We start from the raw sequence: 18354 nt of genomic DNA, 5'->3' as shown, positions 1-18354 counted from the left end.
GATCTAGATATCCCTCTTGGGATTGCACAGCAGATATGGGGAAGGTAATCACAAGTTGTCTGTGCAGGAACGCGGAACAGGGGTTGTAACAAAACCCCCTGCCCCACCCGCTCACCCCAATTACAGACAGCCTCTTCACAGAGAAATTTCCTCTAACCATTTTCTTTCTGTACCAGGCTTGCTTAGATTATCTACTTGTTGCTACTACCAAAGCAAAAAGAAAAGGATCTTTCTCCTCTCCCTAAGGTTCCAACTTTCTCCCTCTTTGCCGTCTTTCCTGTCCGTGACTCTTCCACCTCCTGACCTCTGTGCTCTAGCACATGTGAGGCGTGGCAAGGCACGCAGAGTCCGTTCTGTGGTGCTGGGGAACATGAGGAGAAGCACTTGAAAGAGTGCCGTTTTCCTGCCCCATATTTCCTGTTAGATGGGTGTGTATTTAAAGCCTTAAAGAGGTCCTTCTAGGCTGCTCCTGGCCCTTGTCCTTCAAGTCCAGAAGCCCAGACTTAGGAATCCCTTTCCTTTTTGTGAAATTCACCGGTAGTCCATTCCCATGTTCATCTCTAACCCCCAGGTTCCTGAAGTGGTAGGGCCCTTTCCTTTCTGGCCTTGAGGCTACACTTGTGGGCTTCTAGTTAAATGTACCATTCAGGAGTCCTCTCTTCACCTCCTCAGTCCTTCTTCCCCCTTTCCTGCCCACAGGAGCTTTGCCTGCCCCTTCTCTGGGCATGGACACTTGGACCATCTGCTTCCAGGCAACTAGCTTCTTTCCCTCCATCTCACCTCTCCCCAGCCTGGCCCTTTCTAGTTTGTCTCTTGCTGTTGCACTAATACTACTGCCCTGGCCATCCTTTATCTTCCTTTTCTTCTCTTCAGTTCATGGTTTTTCTGGAAGAACTTGTTTTTTGTAGTCCTATCTCCCAACCTTATTAGCCCTCAAACTCTACTCAGAGCTCTGTCACTTACTAGCTGTGTAGTCCTAGGCAAGTTACATAACTTCTTTATTGCCTGGTTTTGTCCTTTATAAAATGGAAATAATGATAATACCTATCTTTTAGGGTTGCTTTGAGGAATAAATGAGTTAACCTGCTGTATTTCATCAAATCCAAGATGCCATCAATTGTTTGAGACTACTGTCCTTCACTCCTCAAAGATCCATTCTCCTGCTATGGCCAGATCAATCCGTTAAACCTGTACATGTGATCTTGTCACTCTCCTGCTTAGGACCTGTCATAACTCCTTGTTGCCCTGAGGATAAAGTCTAGTCTCCCAACCATGGTTTCCAAGGCTCCCTGTGACCCAGCCTCTCCCTGTACCTCTAACTTCACTGACTTCCTGTCACTGCACCCTCTGCACTATTCTCCAGACACGATGGGACTTCCAATACTTCCCAAACAGCCACATTCACCCTCTTCCACCTCCTTGTCACAATCTTCGGTGGGGCCTCACCACTTTACTCCCCAGGTGGGGTTGGGTGTCCCACTTTTATTTTTCCAAAAATTCCGGTGCTGACCCCTTTTTAAGCACTAACCACTCTGCAGTGAATTGTGGTTTATTTCTCTAGATCACCTATCAGACTGCCTTTAGGGATAGGGCCTAGTTTTATTCATCCTCTGAATCTAACTCCTTCATTTATTACTAGCTGTGTAACCTACGGCAAGTTACTTACCCTTTCTGTGCCTCAGTGATCTCGTCTGTGAGATGGGATAGTTCTAGTGTACTGACCTCATAGGGCTGTTCTAAGTATGTAAAAGCACTTAGAACAGTGTCTGCCCCATAGTAAACATTATTTAGTTGTTTTGTTGGTATTCCCTATAGCTTAGCTCAGAGGCTTCCTTTTGCTCAAGTACCAACTGAAAGGTGATCAAAGAGAATCACCAGCTGATTCTGCTATAAAGCCCATTGATCATCCTGTCTTCTGGTGCTTCCTGCCATACACAGATACTCCTGACAGATGACCCTTGTGAGGGCAGGCAGGGCTGAGTGGAGGCTAATAGGTAGAAGGAGAAGAAACGGGTTGGCCCCACAGGATTAGGCAATAAGTCGGAGTAGACTAGGGAGGCCTGGGAGGATATCAGAGGGAGCAGGGGCTCTGGCTTTGGTGTGGGACATCACTGGGATAGTCCCAGGTTGGGGGTGAATCCAAAGGCAAGGGAAGAACAGCTCTTATGTCATCCCTGGTTATAAAACAAGGAGTTTGAGGACAGACCTGGCTGGGAGGCTGCCCCCTGCCCTCCAAGTACAAGCAGAACAGTTAGAAGAGGACTGGGGTCGGGGGCCTCAAGCAGAATGGGGACTAAGGATAGGCTGACCCTGGAGTGGGGCTGGCAGAAGGCCTCTGGTGAGGCATGCCTAATCCTGATGCCTTCTCCCTTCCTCCCAGTACATGCACCCCACCCTCCTCTCAGTGTGGTACGCAGATTTGCCCATCTCTTAAATCAAAGCCAGCAGGACTTCTTGGCTGAGGCGGAGCTCCTGAAGCTCCAGGAAGAGGTAGTTAGGAAGATCCGGTCCAATCAGCAGCTGGAACAGGACCTTAACATCATGGACATCAAGATTGGTCTGCTGGTAAAGAACCGGATCACCCTGCAGGTGAGAGGCCCACCTGCCTGCCCCTTCCCCCACATCTAGCTGCCTCTGGGGAGGTGATGCTGACCATCTCTGGTTGCTAATCACATCTTTTAAAAATGGTGTGGATTTTATCACCTGGCTGAAGCTCTTATTCCAGTGGCCCTTTGCCATTCTAGTAAGCCATTTGTTGGGGACACATGATATAGTAGAAAGAACACTAGTCAGAATTGGAATGCCTGGCTCTGCTGGTTCCTAGTGATGGGACTATGGGTAGTCATTTAACTTCTATGTCTGTTTCCTCATTGGCAAACTGGCAGTAATGAGAATGTCTGACCTCACAAGGCCAAATGTAGAGATAGATGTGAAAACTCTTAAACTGTAAATTATCATACAAATATGCAGTGACAGGGCAGTAGTAATATAGTGATATCCCTATCTCAAATGTATACAACAGTCTAATAAAAAATAATAGCAAACAACAAATAGATACCATGCCTCAGCCTGGCAACCCAGCTCTCTTTGGAGACTCGCCCCTGTGAGAGCAGAGGTGCCAGATGGAGTCTCAGGATAGTAGGAGGGGCTCTTCCTCACCCTAGAACTGTTTATCTCCCCTGGCTCTCCCCTTCTCCTTGAATAGCAGAAAGCCTCAGCTCTTCAAGCTGCTGATTCTAGACCATATGTTCTGTGCTCTGTGCTGGTCTGTGCTGGTTGTATCACCCGCTCCCCAACCCCTACAGGAGGTAGTCTCCCACTGTAAGAAGCTGACCAAGAAGAATAAGGAACAGCTTTCGGATATGATGGTTCTGGACAAGCAGAAGGGATTAAAGTCGCTGAGCAAAGAGAAACGGCAGAAGCTAGAAGCATACCAACATCTCTTCTACCTACTCCAGGTGAGCAGAGGACGTTGGAAGGAGAAGTCTCTACCTTCCCCTGAAGGCCTGGGACCTTAAGGCCTTCTTGTCTGTGCCTTTGCCTCCATGCCAGCTGTCCTTTCCATAATCTTAGTGCCTTGTCCCCAGGGAGAGAGACAACCTTTTCCTCAGTTTGTCTGGAATGTTTCCAGTACCATGAGAAAGTGTGACAGTGCTTTCTCCATTTCAAGTTTCTATTGGGAAACCCTTTCCTTTTCCAGTCACTAATTCTTGAACTACACTGTCATCTGTTCCTATCTCCCCTATTGCTTGCAGACTCAACCAGTCTATCTGGCCAAGCTGATCTTCCAGATGCCACAGAACAAAACCACGAAGTTCATGGAGGCAGTGATTTTCAGTCTGTACAACTATGCCTCCAGCCGCCGAGAGGCCTATCTCCTGCTCCAGCTTTTCAAGACAGCGCTCCAGGAGGAAATCAAGTAGGCTCTCCAGACACTAAGCAGTGGGAAGAGAATGGGTTAAGAGATGCCTTGTTTGCTCCTTCACAAGGTGATATCTTATTGAGGTTTAAGGGTAGAAATGGAATCAGAAGACTTCTTTTCTCTGCCTCCTGTAGAGATACTGTAAGACATCTGGGATAGCACAGTGAGAGCACATGGGCTGGGGATGAGAGAGAAAGAGACCAGGAGATTCCTTAAGAGGAGGAACACCAGGTAGGGCACGGTGGCTCACGCCTGTAATCCTAGCACTCTGGGAGGCCGAGGCGGGCGGATTGCTCGAGGTCAGGAGTTCAAAACCAGCCTGAGCAAGAGTGAGACCCCGACTCTACTATAAATAGAAAAAAATTTAGCTGGGCATGGTGGCGCATGCCTGTAGTCCCAGCTACTCGGGAGGCTGAGGCAGCAGGATCTTTTGAGCCTAGGAGTTTAGGTTGCTGTGAGCTAGGCTGACGCCACAGCACTCACTCTAGCCTGGGTAACAAAGCAAGACTCTGTCTCAAAAAAAAAAAAAATAAGAGGGGGAACACCAGAGCAGGCTTTGAAGAGGCAAAATCTGAAAAAGGAAAAGCAACTATTTGTCCTACACAGAGACAGGAGACCAGCTTCTGACCTCTTGAACCACAGGTCAAAGGTGGAACAACCCCAGGACGTGGTGACAGGCAACCCAACTGTGGTGAGGCTGGTGGTGAGATTCTACCGTAATGAGCGGGGACAGAGTGCCCTGCGGGAGATCCTGGGCAAAGTTGTTCAGGACGTGCTGGAGGACAAGGTGCTCAACGTCCACACAGACCCTGTCCACCTGTACAAGAGCTGGATCAACCAGACTGAGGCCCACACAGGGCAGCGCAGGTGAGCAGGGAAGCAGAGGGAGAGCTCACTTTGATCAGCTGCATCTTGGGCCTTACTGGGTATACTTTGGGAAGCTTGGGTATACTTTGAAGGTGGCATATAAATGAGCATGCTAATTTATGCAAATATGACACTAGCCCTATAGGAGTAAATAAGGTAGCCTTTTAGACCCCTTCTGGTAATTAACATGGAACTGATGTAAATGACTCCAGACCTGGTGGGCTTAACATAAAATGAGCACCAATGAATATGCAAATGTGCTTAATTGCTGTGTCAGTGCTTGCAAATGATGTCAAATTTGCTGGGAGTTGGGATATGGACTCCTTATTGATAAGGATATAGATGAATATTCAAACTTACAGATGAATAGGCAAATGAGAGTGGAAGAAATAGGTTGGCCTTATAGATTGGGGGCATCACTCAGGTTCATAGGTATTAGGGAAATCTAGCCACTGAGGAAAGTAGGCAATCCTGGTAGCTGCTCTGGATGGCACAGGAGGCTTTAGGTGAGAGAACTATAAAGCCTTGGCCCAACCTACCTCCCTCATTGTCCCCACTGCCAAAGATCACTTGCTGGGTAGCCCCCTGGTTTCTATCAGTTCCCCTTAGAAGTCTCTCCATAGATTACAGGTTCTCCATTCCTTCCTACACTCTTTCATCCTCCCTGTGGGTACTCTCTCTTTTCATCTTCCACCCACGTTTCTCCAGTCCTGTCTGAGTCCTTTCTCTTACTCTGGCCTATTCCCCTTTAGTATGCTGGGCTGCCCTTAGCATATCTATCTAAGATCTTGTGAGATGAAGAGTGTAAAGGACAGAGCCTGGGGAAGGGAGGCCATGGGAAGGGGCCCCAGTTATACCTTGTCTGTCTCTGCCCACAGCCATCTCCCCTATGACGTCACCCCAGACCAGGCCTTGAGCCACCCTGAGGTCCAGAGACGACTGGACATCTCCCTGCGCAACCTCCTCGCCATGACTGATAAGTTCCTTGTAGCCATCATCTCATCGGTGGACCAAATTCCGTATGTGTTACAGCCCCACCCAAGCCTAGACACAGTATTTCAAGAGGGCTGGGCCATAGTGGGGAGCAGAGCAGGGTCATAGTCCTAAAGGAAGGCAGGCAGGAAGGGAAATTGAGCTGGGGGTACTCAGAGGGGTTCCAGGAGATGTGTGAAGAATGCGCAAAGCCCTTGCTAGAGAGTTGAGCTGGAATATAGCATGCAGTTCTGTGTGTGGCCTGTCAGGATATTTCAGGGAGCCAGAGGAAGGAAACTAAAATGATCACAGGAACATATTATCTGAGAGCAAATGGGATAAAATTGGACTCTTCAGTTCACAATGTCAAAAATAAGAAATACTTCAAACCGATAAAGCACTTTATAGTTCTTCCTTTCTCTTTTTTTTTTTTGAGATAGGATCTTGCTCTGTCACCCAGGCTAGAATGCAGTGGCATTATCATAGCTCACTGCAACCTCAAACTCCTGGGTTCCAGTGATCCTCCTGTCTCGGCCTCCTGAGCAGTTGGGACTACAGGTGTGCACTACCATACCCAGCTAATTTTTTTGGGTTTTTTTGTAGAGACAAGGTCTCACACTCAGGCTGGTCTCAAACTCCTGGGAGGATCGCCTCCTACCTCAATCTCCCAAAGTGCTAGGATTACAGGCATGAGCCACCACACCTGGCCTCTTTTAGCTATTTTGAAATATACAATACATTATTATTAACTATAGTCACCCTTCTGTGCAATAGAACACCAGAACTTATTCCTCCTGTTTAACTCCTGCAACTTTGTACCAACCTCTCTTCATCTTCTCTCTCTCTCTCCCTCCCTCAACCCCACGCCTCTGGTAAGCACCACTACTCTCTCCTTTTATGAGATCAATGTTTTTAGATTCCACATATGAATTAGATCATGTGGTATTTGTCCTCCTGTGCCTGGCCGATTTCACTTAACATGATGTACTCTAGGTTCATCCATGTCGTCACAAATGATAGGATTTAATTCCTTTTTACGACTGAATAGTATTCCATTATATATATATATATATGTATGTATATCACTTTTTTTAATTTGTTCATCCATTGTTGGACATTTAGGTTGATTCCATATCTTGGCTATTTCAATAATTGTTTTTTGAAAAGCAAATGAGTGAAAAGGTTGACAAGTGGTCATCATCTAGACCCATCACTAGACCCAGCCAGCAAGCCTTCCTGGTGCTCAGTGCTGTCCGGGGCAAGGTGGGGATGCCAGAGGGGGAACCCACAGAGTTCATAACCCTGCTCCCCAAACCTGGAGAATTGGATCAATAGTTTACAAGTAGGAGTCATAAAAGATTATTCTAGGCCTAAGAAAATAAGTACACAATGAGCTATAAACTTCTGTCTCTAGTACCCTAGGAGTGGAAATAGCTTTTAAATTAATTAAATTAATGTAGGTGGGACATCCATAATAGGAATAATAAAGTCAAGCACATTTGAATAGCACTCTACCATTATACACTATTCTCACAGACATAATTTTACTCGATCTTCATAAAAACCCTGTGAGATAGGGCAAGTATGATCATTCCTATTTTCCAGACTAGGGAACAGACTTACACAAGGGAAGGAAATAGCCTAAGATGATATCTCTGGTTGTTAGTAGATTCAGGACTGGAGCTTCCTCTCCCAGTTCATTGATCTTCTCGGGCCCTGCCTGTAGCCCAGACCAGGCCCCTCGCAGGTGTTCTGTGACAGCTGACAAGATTGGCTGCCTCAGAGTCCCCTGGGCTGTCCTGGGACAGAGTTTTTTGGTTTTTGGTTTTTTTTGAAACAGAGTCTCACTTTGTTGCCCAGGCTAGAGTGAGAGCCCAGGTGTCAGCTTAGCACACAGCAACCTCCAACTCCTGGGCTCAAGCAATCCTCCTGCCTCAGCCTCCCAAGTAGCTGGGACTACAGGCATGCGCCACCACGCCCGGCTAATTTTTTCTATATATATATTAGTTGGCCAATTAATTTCTTTCTATTTATAGTAGAGACGGGGTCTTGCTCTTGCTCAGGCTGGTTTCGAACTCCTGACTTCAAGCAATCTGCCCACCTCAGCCTCCCAGAGTGCTAGGATTAAGGCATGAGCCACCACACCTGGCCTGGGACAGGGTTAGATACTCAATGTATAGGCTAAAGGGGCCACAGTGGGAGAGTAAGGGGGAATAAGAGATGGACATTGTGATCTGGGCTGTTCTGCTGGGGTGACTAGAGGGTCTCAAGGAAGAGGCTCTAACCGTGTTGGGGGCTGTGTGAGAGCTTTAGTAAATGACAGGGCTCTGGTCCTGGCTACTGACACAGGGCAAGAAGGGACAAGACCCAGAGATGTTTGGAGGAAGGCAGCAGGGGGCTAGCTGTCAAGAGTGGAGGGACAGTACTTGAGCTCAACTCTGGTGTGGCTGAGCCAGGAGAAAGAGAGGCAGCCAGGCACTCATGCCCTGAGCTCTGGCAGAGAGAGACAGGCAGAGCCACAGTGCACTTATTGCTTTGTCCCCAGATATGGGATGCGTTATGTGGCCAAAGTCCTGAAGACAACTCTGGCAGAGAAATTCCCCAATGCCATGGAAAGCGAAGTCTATAAGGTAAGTGCTGTCTCTCTTCCCCCACCTCGCAATCCCTCCATTGCCCTGCTGGTATCTATGATCCCCTAGACTGGGACAAGAGGACAGAAAACCCAATGCCATAAAAATCCAAGGAGGAAAATACGCTCCACCCTATAAATCAAGCCTGGCTTACCAGCAGGGCTTTGGATAGCAGATGGGAAGGCAGCTGGGGTGTGAGCTAACAGAGTGGACAACCCTGGCTTCTTGTCAGGAGATCTGGGTTCTAGTCCCAGGTCTTGTTCAAGTTTGCTGCATGACCTTAAGCAAGTGGCCTCCCTGCTCTGGGTCTGTTTTCTGTAAAGTGAAGGGCTTGGCCCGGGTGTCCCTTCCAGCCAAAGGAGCTGGGAATGTGGGGCTGCGCCGTCAAGGCGGCCTCCAGGCACGTCTGGCAGGCTCTCCTCTACCCTCAGGTGGTAGGAAACCTCCTGTACTACCGCTTCCTGAACCCCGCGGTGGTGGCCCCCGATGCCTTCGACATTGTGGCCCTGGCAGCGGGCGGTGCCCTGGCCACCCCCCAGCGTCACGCCCTGGGGGCTGTGGCTCAGCTCCTGCAGCACGCTGCGGCCGGCAAGGCCTTCTCTGGGGAGAGCCAGCACCTGCAGGTCCTGAACAACTACCTGGAGGAGACGCACCTCAAGTTCAGGTCTCGCATTCTGGCATCCCTCTCCTCCCTGTCTCATCGCTCACGTCCTGCTTCTCCCCTCCAGAATCCATGAGGAAGAGAGGCATAGAGGGGAGGGATATAGTGATCGGGCCGGAGGACAGGGTGTTGGGAGGACTCCCCAGTGGAGAGAAAAGAGGACTATTAAGGGAGATTGGCTTGACGGGGGAACACTGGGCCAGAGGGCAGGAGCTGAGACTGGAGAGTCAGAATTGAGCAGTTGCTGGGAAGCCTGGAGGAAATGATGGGGACAGAACATGTGTGGGGTGCTGGCCCTCCCCACTCCCTCACGTGCCCTCCTTCTGGAGACAGGAAGTTCATCTGCAGAGCCTGCCAGGTGCCAGAGCCAGAGGAGCGTTTTGCGATGGACGAGTACTCAGACATGGTGGCTGTGGCCAAACCCATGGTGTATATCACCGTCGGGGAGCTGGTCAACACACACAGGGTGAGGGGCTGCAACCTGGAGTGCTGGCTGGGTGGGCAGGGTTCTGGAAGCCCATGATGAGGTGGTGGGCTGGCCCCAGGAGGAAGGCCTGACTCAGACCCTGCATCTCCTCTTCCTCCCTCCTGCAGTTGTTGCTGGAGCACCAGGACTGCATTGCTCCCGATCACCATGATCCCCTGCACGTGCTCCTGGAGGACCTTGGGGAGCTGCCCACCATCCCCGACCTCATTGGTGCGTACCCTCCCTAGCAGCTGGGGCCAGCTCAGGGGGCCTGCAGGGACGGATGGACGGGGGGGCAGGGGGCAGGGCACGTGAGTGTGGCCACTCAGTCTGAGTCTTGTGCCATGGGCTAGTTACATCCCCTCCCTTTCTCCCTCTGGTCCTGATACGGACTCAGGGACAGACATGCTATGGAAAGAGTAGACAGTGGAGGGGCCCAGTACCATCATATAAGTGGCCAATTGAATTATGTGAGAGAGATGTTGCACAGATAGGGGCTTGTTTGGGGTCTTAATAGGTTTCTCCAATAAGGAAGGATTTCAGGACTGGGGGATTGCAGGAAGCTGGCTTATAGGGTGAAGGGCAGAATGAAGATGGTGACTGGAGAGAGCCAGGAGCTCCAGGCTCAGGGAGGCACAGCCCCCTGCTGCCAGGCACCCAGGGCTGAGAGTGTGGGGCAGGCACAGCCCTAGTGATACAAGGGTATGTATGCTCCATGGGTAACAGTCCTCCCATTGGTGCTAAGGGTTGAGAGCACAGGGTGGTGCCCTGGGCAGCGTGGGAAAGCCTCCTGGAAGAGGGGCACGTGGAGTAGCACATTGCCTATGACCCTGTTTTTGTGTGCATGTGTATGCGTGCCTGTCTCCCTCTCATGCCTCACCCTGCCTCAGGGGAGAGTGTAGCTGCAGATGGGCACGTGGACCTGAGCAAGCTGGAAGTGTCCCTGACACTCACCAACAAGTTTGAAGGACTAGAGGTGGATGCTGACGATACTGATGCCCGGAGCCTCCTTCTGAGGTTGGTGAGGCTGGCACTGCCTCCAACTCCCTGAGCTCCCCAGCTCTGAGACCAATAAGGCAGCCCTACTCTGAGGCAGCAATTTCACCTTCTTCCTGGGCTCCCTTTTCTTCAGGAAGTCCTCTCTGAAGCCTAACTCACACTCCCCTCGCTGCAGTCTCAGCTATTTTCCTTCTGGCAACCTCAGCATTTTGCTCTATGTTGTAGCTGAAGGCAAAGGAATAGCTAAGATATTGACAACAATAGGTGTTTGCATATTTTTATGCTGTTTACCAAATGCTTTTTTATATGTTATCATTTAAGCTTAGGGACAAGCTAGGAGGTAGATGGCAGCTTTCCCTCTTCATAGTTGAAGATGTGACTTGTCCAAAGTTTCACAGCCAGTGAGTGGTGGAGCTTGTGTTCTAATTCCCTGCTCTGTGTGATGATCGGGAGATGGGCATGGAGCTTTTCTTCCTCAGTTTTGTAGAAGTGAGGGAGGGCCTCCAGCAGGCCTGGGCTGATCATCAGGGAGAAGAGGAGCCAGGTGACCAGCTCAAGCTCCCTGCCGACAAGGCAACCCTCTCCACTTGTTCATTCACTCAGTAGACAAATGAGTGGGGTGTTGTGCTTTGTCTTGCCATCAAAAGGCTGAGAGCAGGCCAGGTGTAGAAGCTCACGCCTGTATTCCTAGCACTCTGGGATGCCGAGGCAGGCGGATTGCTCAAGTTCAGGAGTTCGAAACCAGCCTGAGCAAGAGCGAGACCTCGTCTCTACTAAAAATAGAAAGAAATTCATTGGCCAACTAAAAATATATATAGACAAATTAGCCGGGCATGGTGGTGCATGCCTGTAGTCCCAGCTACTTGGGAGGCTGGGGCAGGAGGATTGCTAGAGCCCAGGAGTTTGAGGTTGCTGTGAGCTAGGCTGATGCCATGGCACTATAGCCCGGGCAACACAGTGAGACTCTGTCTCAAAAAAAAAGGCTGAGAGCAGGGTAGAGCTAGGGCTGAACACACAATCAGAGAGGGAGATGAGTGTCAGATGCATTGAGAGCTCAGGAGAAGGGACACCTGCGTTGGGAGGAGGGCATGCATACTTCAGCCGAAGGACTCAAAGGAAGATAATTTGTGGGGAGGGTATTCTAGGCAACGACATGCCTCCCCTCCCACTAATGCCTCGCTGTCTCTCCTTATCTCCCAAGCATCCCTGGCAGTCATGATGTGGAACAGTGTCCACTTACTGTCAGACCTCTGGCCAGCACCATGTCCATACCCTTCCCCTGCTCCTCACCTCTCTGCCATCATTGCCCTCCTCCTGCAGCACGAAGCAGATGCTGGCTGATATCATGCAGTTCCACCCTGGGGACTCCCTCAAGGAGATCCTGTCCCTCTCAGCTTCCAGAGAGCAGGTGAGTAGCCAGATCAGCCTACAGGTTTGGTCTGGTTCCTTTGCCACATCACCCCACCTGCACTGCTGATTCCCTCCCCTGAACCTCAGCCCTAGTCCACCATAAGCAGGCACCTGTGCTTCCCAGTAACGAGAGCTCTGGAGGCTCAAGGTCTCTGCCCTCGACCCCCAGAGGCCCACAGGCCTGGGACTCCACCTCCGTCCCCACAGCACACACTGAAACAAGAGCCCCCTACGTCAGTGCTGCAGTGTCAGGGGAGTGCCGAGAGGCAGTCTGGGAAGGCTACCTTAGGAGCACAGAAGGCCTGTGCTCAGAAACAGACAGGTCTGCCTGAAGGCCTGGAGGCAGAAGCTGGTAGGTGGGTGGGGGCCAGGGGCAGGCTGGGCCACCTGGATTGAGGACTAAGCCAGGGACTTCCCAGAGAAAAGATGGTGATGGCCTATAAGAGGCATGTCCCCAAACAGAACAGGGAGGAAATGCCTCTGAACCCCCTGGTACCATCACAAAGCTTCACTGTTGGAAAGTTGCAGCCAATGTCTGTACAGAATCCTTGATGCTGTAGCTTCTGTTTGGGTTTCTTTTGGGCCACTCCTCCCCTATGTCAATCCATGAAGCCTTTCCCTGTGTTACACCTTGATGTTCCCCACAAGCTACACCCTGTCCCCAACCATTTCCCGCAAGAAGCTGGACTCTGGGGCACTTTCCTGGTGATGCCCAGAAAAGTGCCCAGGTCTCCGTTTGTTGCTGGCGCCCTGGGGCCTGCCCTGGGTTGGGGGCAGAATGGTAGGTCCTGGAAGACCCCTCCGGCATCTGCCCTGCCCCCTCGACCCCCCAGGAAGCAGCCCACAAGCGGCTGATGTGCCGACACCAGGCCTGTGAGACCCAGACCCCAGAGCCGCTTCGACGACACCGCTCACTGACAGCACACTCCCTCCTGCCCCTGGCAGAAAAGCAACGGCGTGTCCTGCGGAACCTGCACCGACTCGAAGGCCTGGGGTTGGTCAGTGCCAGCAACGGCTACCAGGGGCTAGTGGACGAGTTGGCCAAGGTAACGACCTGGGCCTGGGCTTTGTGTGCCTATATGTGTATGCGTCTGCACATGTATGCGCAGACATGTGTTACATGCATACAAGGGCAGATCATAGTGCAAGAGCAAGCCTCTCCCTGATGAGTGCACACCCAAAATTGCCACCAGTTAGAGGAAGGCCGAGGGTCCTTTTTGAAGGAAAGGCCTTGAAATTAGCTAGAGAGGGAGATGTTCTTTCAACTCTCTTTTACTAAAAAACAAGGAGCCTTGAAACCAATTGCTTCTCAGTGGTGGAGAAGCCCCAAAGATATGTCTTGAGGGTTTGGGATGGGATCCTTAGGTTGTCCTCCTAGGAAAAACAACCTTGAAATCTCCCTCTTCCTGCTCTTCCTGAAGATCTTCATAGTGTGTTGTTCTTGGGCCTATATCAGGCCCTGAGACTCTCCTGCTGGGAAGGGCCACTCATCCCTTCCCTCGGTACCCCCAACCCCAGGACATCCGCAACCAGCACAGGCACCGGCAACGGCGGAAGGCAGAGCTGTTGAAGCTTCAGGCCACATTCCAGGGCCTGAGCACTAAGACCACCTTCTACGAGGAGCAGGGCGACTACTACAGCCAGTACATCCGGGCCTGCCTGGACCACCTGGCCCCCAACTCCAAGTAGGTCCTGCCTTCCTCCACTCAGAAGGTCCAGGGGTGATATCAAAGATGACGTTTGCAGCCATGACCTTGTACCCCTGTCCATGTTGACCTCTGCCCCACTGTCTCCCAGCTTTGAAAGGGAATCTCCCCCCACCACAGCACAGTCCCTTCCTGACTCTGGTCTTTGAACTTTGCTCAGAAAGTCTTGGGCTCCAATGCAGCTCCCCTCCTCTGTCTTCCACTGGTGAGAAGTCTACCTCGAGGTCTAATTTCTTTTCTGCCAGCCACAGAGAAAGAATGTCTTTGGTGGTAAAGAGTTTGTTGGATGAATTTTCTGGGGCCTTCTTTTAATCAGGAGTTCTGGGAAGGGGAAGAAGCAGCCTTCTCTTCATTACACTGCTGCCCAGCTCCTGGAGAAGGGTGTCTTGGTGGAAATTGAAGATCTTCCCATCTCTCAGTATGTGTCTTTGGAGGGCAGGATGTCAGACCTTTCCTGTCCCCTAACGTGGGGGGTGGAGCTCTGGGCTAGGCACCAGGTGGAAGGGAAGGAGGAGCATGGCCCTGGCCTCAAAGGAGATGCTAGAATGATGGTGGAGACAGGGCACCCCAGACAGATGTTAAGGGCAGTGGATGTGGTCTAGCACTAGATACCCTGAAGCAGGGCATGCTGGGAAAGCTGGGAGGTGAGAACAGCTGGGTAGGACTGGGCAGATAAAAAGAGGTGGTGTGGTAGGTAGAAGTGAAATTGGGAGAAGACAGCTGCCCCCCCACCCCGGGAGTGACAGGGGGGAAGCCTGGCTCTGGATGACACACACTGCTCCCCAGCACGAGGAGTGGGGGATGCAAGAGTGGGACTGTGGCCCTGGAAGGAGGCGATGGGTTCCTGTTTTGAATCTTGTTCCTGACAGCTTCAGAAACGTCATCTTTGACATCACCCCTGGAGACGAGGCAGGAAAGTTTGAAGTAAATGCCAAGTTCCTGGGTGTGGACATGGAGCGATTTCAGCTTCACTATCAGGTAAGGGGACACTCCCGTGAGCCCTCAAGACACCTGCTGGGCTTTCGGTGCTGGCCTAAAGAGAATAGCCAGCCTCACTCCCCTAGTCTTCAGATGGCACCAACTCAGTTCTCCACCCAATCGGTATTATCTATTCCTGAAGAGAAAGGTACAGCCTGAGCCTCCCTTTGCCCACACCCTGACACAGACCCACTGCCAAGCGTCAGGGCGAGGGGTGTGGACTGGTGGTGTCACAAGCGGGATTAATATTTGAAGCCCTATCACGTGTTGGGGGCTTTACATGTTGCCTCATTTAGTCCTCTCCACAGCTCTGAAGTATTATCCCTGTTGTACACACTGTGTGGCTAAAAGGTTAAGAAGCCAGCCTAAGTCCTAGACCAGTGTTCAGGGAAGCAGTGATTTTAAATCCAAATCTTTTTGCTCTGCTATTTTGCCTTTTGAGTGAAAAGACTGATTTCAAGCCCTGGCCCTGCTCGAGTTGACATTTGGTCAAGTCACTGTACCTAGCTCTCTTGGCCTTGGTTTCCTCATTTGTGAAGTGGGGCTTCAATGCCCTACTCCAGTGGCCAGTGCTACTGGTGGCTGAGTAAGTCTCTGGGACGTTAGTGTTTTGTAGACCGTCTGGCTGGACCACAGCCAGAGCCTTTAAACTTCCCTCCCTGCCCCTTCCCTCCTAGGACCTCCTGCAGCTCCAGTATGAGGGTGTGGCTGTCATGAAACTCTTCAACAAGGCCAAAGTCAATGTCAACCTCCTCATCTTCCTCCTCAATAAGAAGTTCTTGCGAAAGTAATAGAGGGAGAGGGTGCTGCCCAAGCCCCTCTTACCTTGCTGGATGCTTTTCTTTAACACTAACTCACTACTCCATCCCCCTGCAGATACCCAGAGCTCAGGACTGGGCAAGGCTGCAGGATCCTCTCCCTTTCCCCAATTTGCAGGAGTGTGCCTACCTGGCCACAGGTGTATCTCTTCTAATTGGCTAAAGTGGGCCTTGCCCCAGAGTCCAGCTGTGTGGCTTTGACCCCACAGTTTTCCAGCCAGTTGGTGGGGTATGAACTTAGGGTCTGCACCTTGGCCCCAGGAAGGCTGGTGCTCTTGTATATGCTACTGCCTGCCCATGGCCACCCCAGTATTACAAGCACTACCCCAGCAGCCTGATTTCCCCTCTGTCTTCCTTCTTTCTGTGTGCCCACAGAGCCAGGGCCAGGCACCCCATCCCTACCTGCCACTTCATCAGCAGTGGGTCTTCCTGCCTTGCTAAAGCCCAGGCCACGGTTCTGCTGTGGCACCGCATACACTCCAACCTCTGGTCCTCACACCCGAGCAGGGAGTGGGGAGATGCAGTGTTTGCGACTGCCCGTGTGGCCCTATTGTCCTCCATGGCGGCACTGGCAAGAAGACCTTCCATTAACCTCAAATCTCATGCTCTTGTTTATCGTCTGTTTTATATGTGGGTCATTAGGGTATTTATTCTCTCTCCCACCCCTACCCTCTGGATCATTGCGCAGCCTTAATCATGGTTTTAATTCTTTCAATTTTTTTGAGTTCAAAGAAAAAGAGGAAAAAATTTCCCCTATTCAAACTAATACCCATGCCAGGCCTTTATACCTTTGTATTTAAAAGTCACTTTGGGTCAGGGCAGTAGGGTTCTCACTTGTATTTAAGATCTCATTATTTCAGCTTCATGTGATAAAAGATCAGCCTTTCCCTTTTCTCTCGCATCCTCAGTTCTCTCATGCCTCAGAGATGACTCTTCCAGGCAGTTTCCACAGATCTGCAGTCCTGCCTCTGCCACTGTCTCTCTGTTGTCCCCACATCTACCCAACTTCCTGTCCTATTGCCCTTCTGATTTCATTTTAATAAAAGAAGCTGTTATTCCCACATCTGTTTTTAACTCCTTATTTCATTTCCTTCAGAGCAGGCCTCCAAGTTCTGGAACACATCTTCCCTGAGAGAGCCGGGGAATCTTTCCCGCAGCCTCCCCCAGCCCTCTGCCTGCCTCTGGTGTGGGCCCACTCTGCTTGTCTGAGCTCGTAAAAGCTTAATGAGATGTGGCATTTATTCCTCTCTTCCCTCCCCCAGGGGACAGAGAGGAGGAAGGAATGCTTAGGTTTCGGTTCTGTTTTTATCGTCCACTCTGAAGACTAAAGCTGAGAGGAGAAACCAGTCCAAGTTCCACTCCACCCATTTTGCACACATTTCCAGCAGGTTCTTTTCCTGGGCCTTGGGTGGTGATACCAAAGGTGCTTGAGCCACAGCCCCTTAGGTATTGTAGGTTCTACACTCTGATCAAAATCCCCTTTCCCTGGGGAAAGCCCTCCTCCTTTCCTCCCTGCTTTTAGGAAGCAGGGAGGGAAATCTGTAGGGGAGGGGACACTACAGACAGACACCTGCCCTGACATCTGAGCTCTCAAGCAGCCCCTACTGGGTCCCTACATTTGCCCAGCACAGCCTGCCTCCCCCTACTCCGTTCCGTTCTGTCACTCAGGATCTGTCTTGCTGTCACATCCAATCTCAGTCACAGTCTCTCCCCCCCTTAACATGTCACAGCAAAGACTTCAAGTACTGCCTTGCTCTGGGTGACAGTGACACTTACCAGTAGATCCAAGTTTCTCCACGTGATCAGTCATCATTAAAAATCTCACACTCGCTGAATGGCTCCAACACTATCCCACTGTGATGCTCCCCCGCAATCACATGATCTCAGCCACATATACCACATACAGAAATGTCACAATGGCTACTGATACTGAGGCCTGTCCTGGGCTGGGGTATATACAAACATTTACTCCTCACAATAACCCTATAAAGGTGAGTGGTCACCATCTTTGTTTAACAGATTATGAAGCTAAAGTCCAGAGGGTTGGATTTGACAACTACACAAGACTACTCAGCTGGTAGGGGGCAGAACAGGGCCTTACGCTCAGGTACCTCCCACTCAGAGAGTTTATATTCCCTGCATTTTTCTCTTCTCTGAGAAAAACACTTTCACTTCCTTCAACCCACCCTCTTCTGCCGCTCTCAAGCCCACCTCACACTTCTCTACCCTAGCGATAGTCCCCGACAGCCTGGGTTTATCAATGTCCTGGCTGACCCTTAATGCCCAATCTGAGCTGCAGCCGTGCAGCTCCTATGGGTGGGAAGACACGCCAGTGCGACCTCTTTGGAGAACAATTTGGCAACATCAAAAATGTAAGTGCAGGGTGCCAGGACAATTCAATGGGGAAAGTAGCCTTTTCAACAACTTGTGCTGGGATGACTGGAAATCCACATACGAAAGGAGGAAGTTGGACCCCTACCCAAACCATATACAAAAATTAATTCAAAATGGATCACAATAAGCATTTATACCCCCATAATATGCTGAAATAAAAAACAAACAAAACAAAAAAATGGATCACAGACCTAAAACTATAAAACTCTTAAATCGGACATAAATTTTCCTAACTTTGGATTAGGCAATGGTTCCTTAGGACACCAAAAGCATGAGTGACAAAAGAAAAAGACAAATTGGACTTCGTCAAAATTACAAACTGGTGTTTCACTTAAGAAAAGGAAAAGACAGGCCAGGTGTGGTGGCTCATGCCTGTAATCCCAAGCACTTAGGGAGGCTGAGGCAGGAGGATCAGTTTGAGTACCAGGCCTGGGCAATATAATGAGACCCTCATCTCTACAAAAAATAAAAGTATTAGCTGGGCATGGTGATGTGCACCTGTAGTCCCAGCTGCTCAGGAGACTGAAGCAA

At 50.5% G+C, this 18354-nt stretch overlaps 1 protein-coding gene and 1 long non-coding RNA gene across 2 annotated transcripts in view; one reads left to right on the top strand and one right to left on the bottom strand.

Annotated features, from left to right (window-relative positions):
* Positions 1 to 16490, top strand: part of IQGAP3 (IQ motif containing GTPase activating protein 3) — a 42315-nt gene extending 25825 nt beyond the window's left edge. Inside the window, exons 23-38 of the mRNA XM_012767726.2 lie at positions 2381 to 2589; positions 3306 to 3458; positions 3756 to 3919; positions 4565 to 4789; positions 5668 to 5808; positions 8307 to 8391; positions 8823 to 9055; positions 9386 to 9518; positions 9647 to 9749; positions 10409 to 10535; positions 11838 to 11925; positions 12761 to 12973; positions 13446 to 13612; positions 13950 to 14051; positions 14503 to 14611; positions 15289 to 16490. Of these exons, the coding sequence (XP_012623180.2) occupies positions 2381 to 2589; positions 3306 to 3458; positions 3756 to 3919; positions 4565 to 4789; positions 5668 to 5808; positions 8307 to 8391; positions 8823 to 9055; positions 9386 to 9518; positions 9647 to 9749; positions 10409 to 10535; positions 11838 to 11925; positions 12761 to 12973; positions 13446 to 13612; positions 13950 to 14051; positions 14503 to 14611; positions 15289 to 15402 (2366 nt within the window). The 3' untranslated portion in view covers positions 15403 to 16490. The remainder of the gene's footprint in view (positions 1 to 2380; positions 2590 to 3305; positions 3459 to 3755; positions 3920 to 4564; positions 4790 to 5667; positions 5809 to 8306; positions 8392 to 8822; positions 9056 to 9385; positions 9519 to 9646; positions 9750 to 10408; positions 10536 to 11837; positions 11926 to 12760; positions 12974 to 13445; positions 13613 to 13949; positions 14052 to 14502; positions 14612 to 15288) is intronic.
* The window catches only part of LOC105873124 (uncharacterized), a 32337-nt gene extending 15045 nt beyond the window's left edge, over positions 1 to 17292 (bottom strand). The window contains exon 1 of the long non-coding RNA XR_001154910.3: positions 17206 to 17292. This is a non-coding gene — a long non-coding RNA (uncharacterized LOC105873124). The remainder of the gene's footprint in view (positions 1 to 17205) is intronic.
* Positions 17293 to 18354: the final 1062 nt, after the last annotated feature.

This window comes from Microcebus murinus, chromosome 2 (genome assembly GCF_040939455.1).
Source record: "Microcebus murinus isolate Inina chromosome 2, M.murinus_Inina_mat1.0, whole genome shotgun sequence".
NCBI classification, from domain to species: domain Eukaryota; kingdom Metazoa; phylum Chordata; class Mammalia; order Primates; family Cheirogaleidae; genus Microcebus; species Microcebus murinus.
Note: the sequence above shows the minus strand (reverse complement) of the source record. Positions and strands in the feature narration are given on the sequence as shown.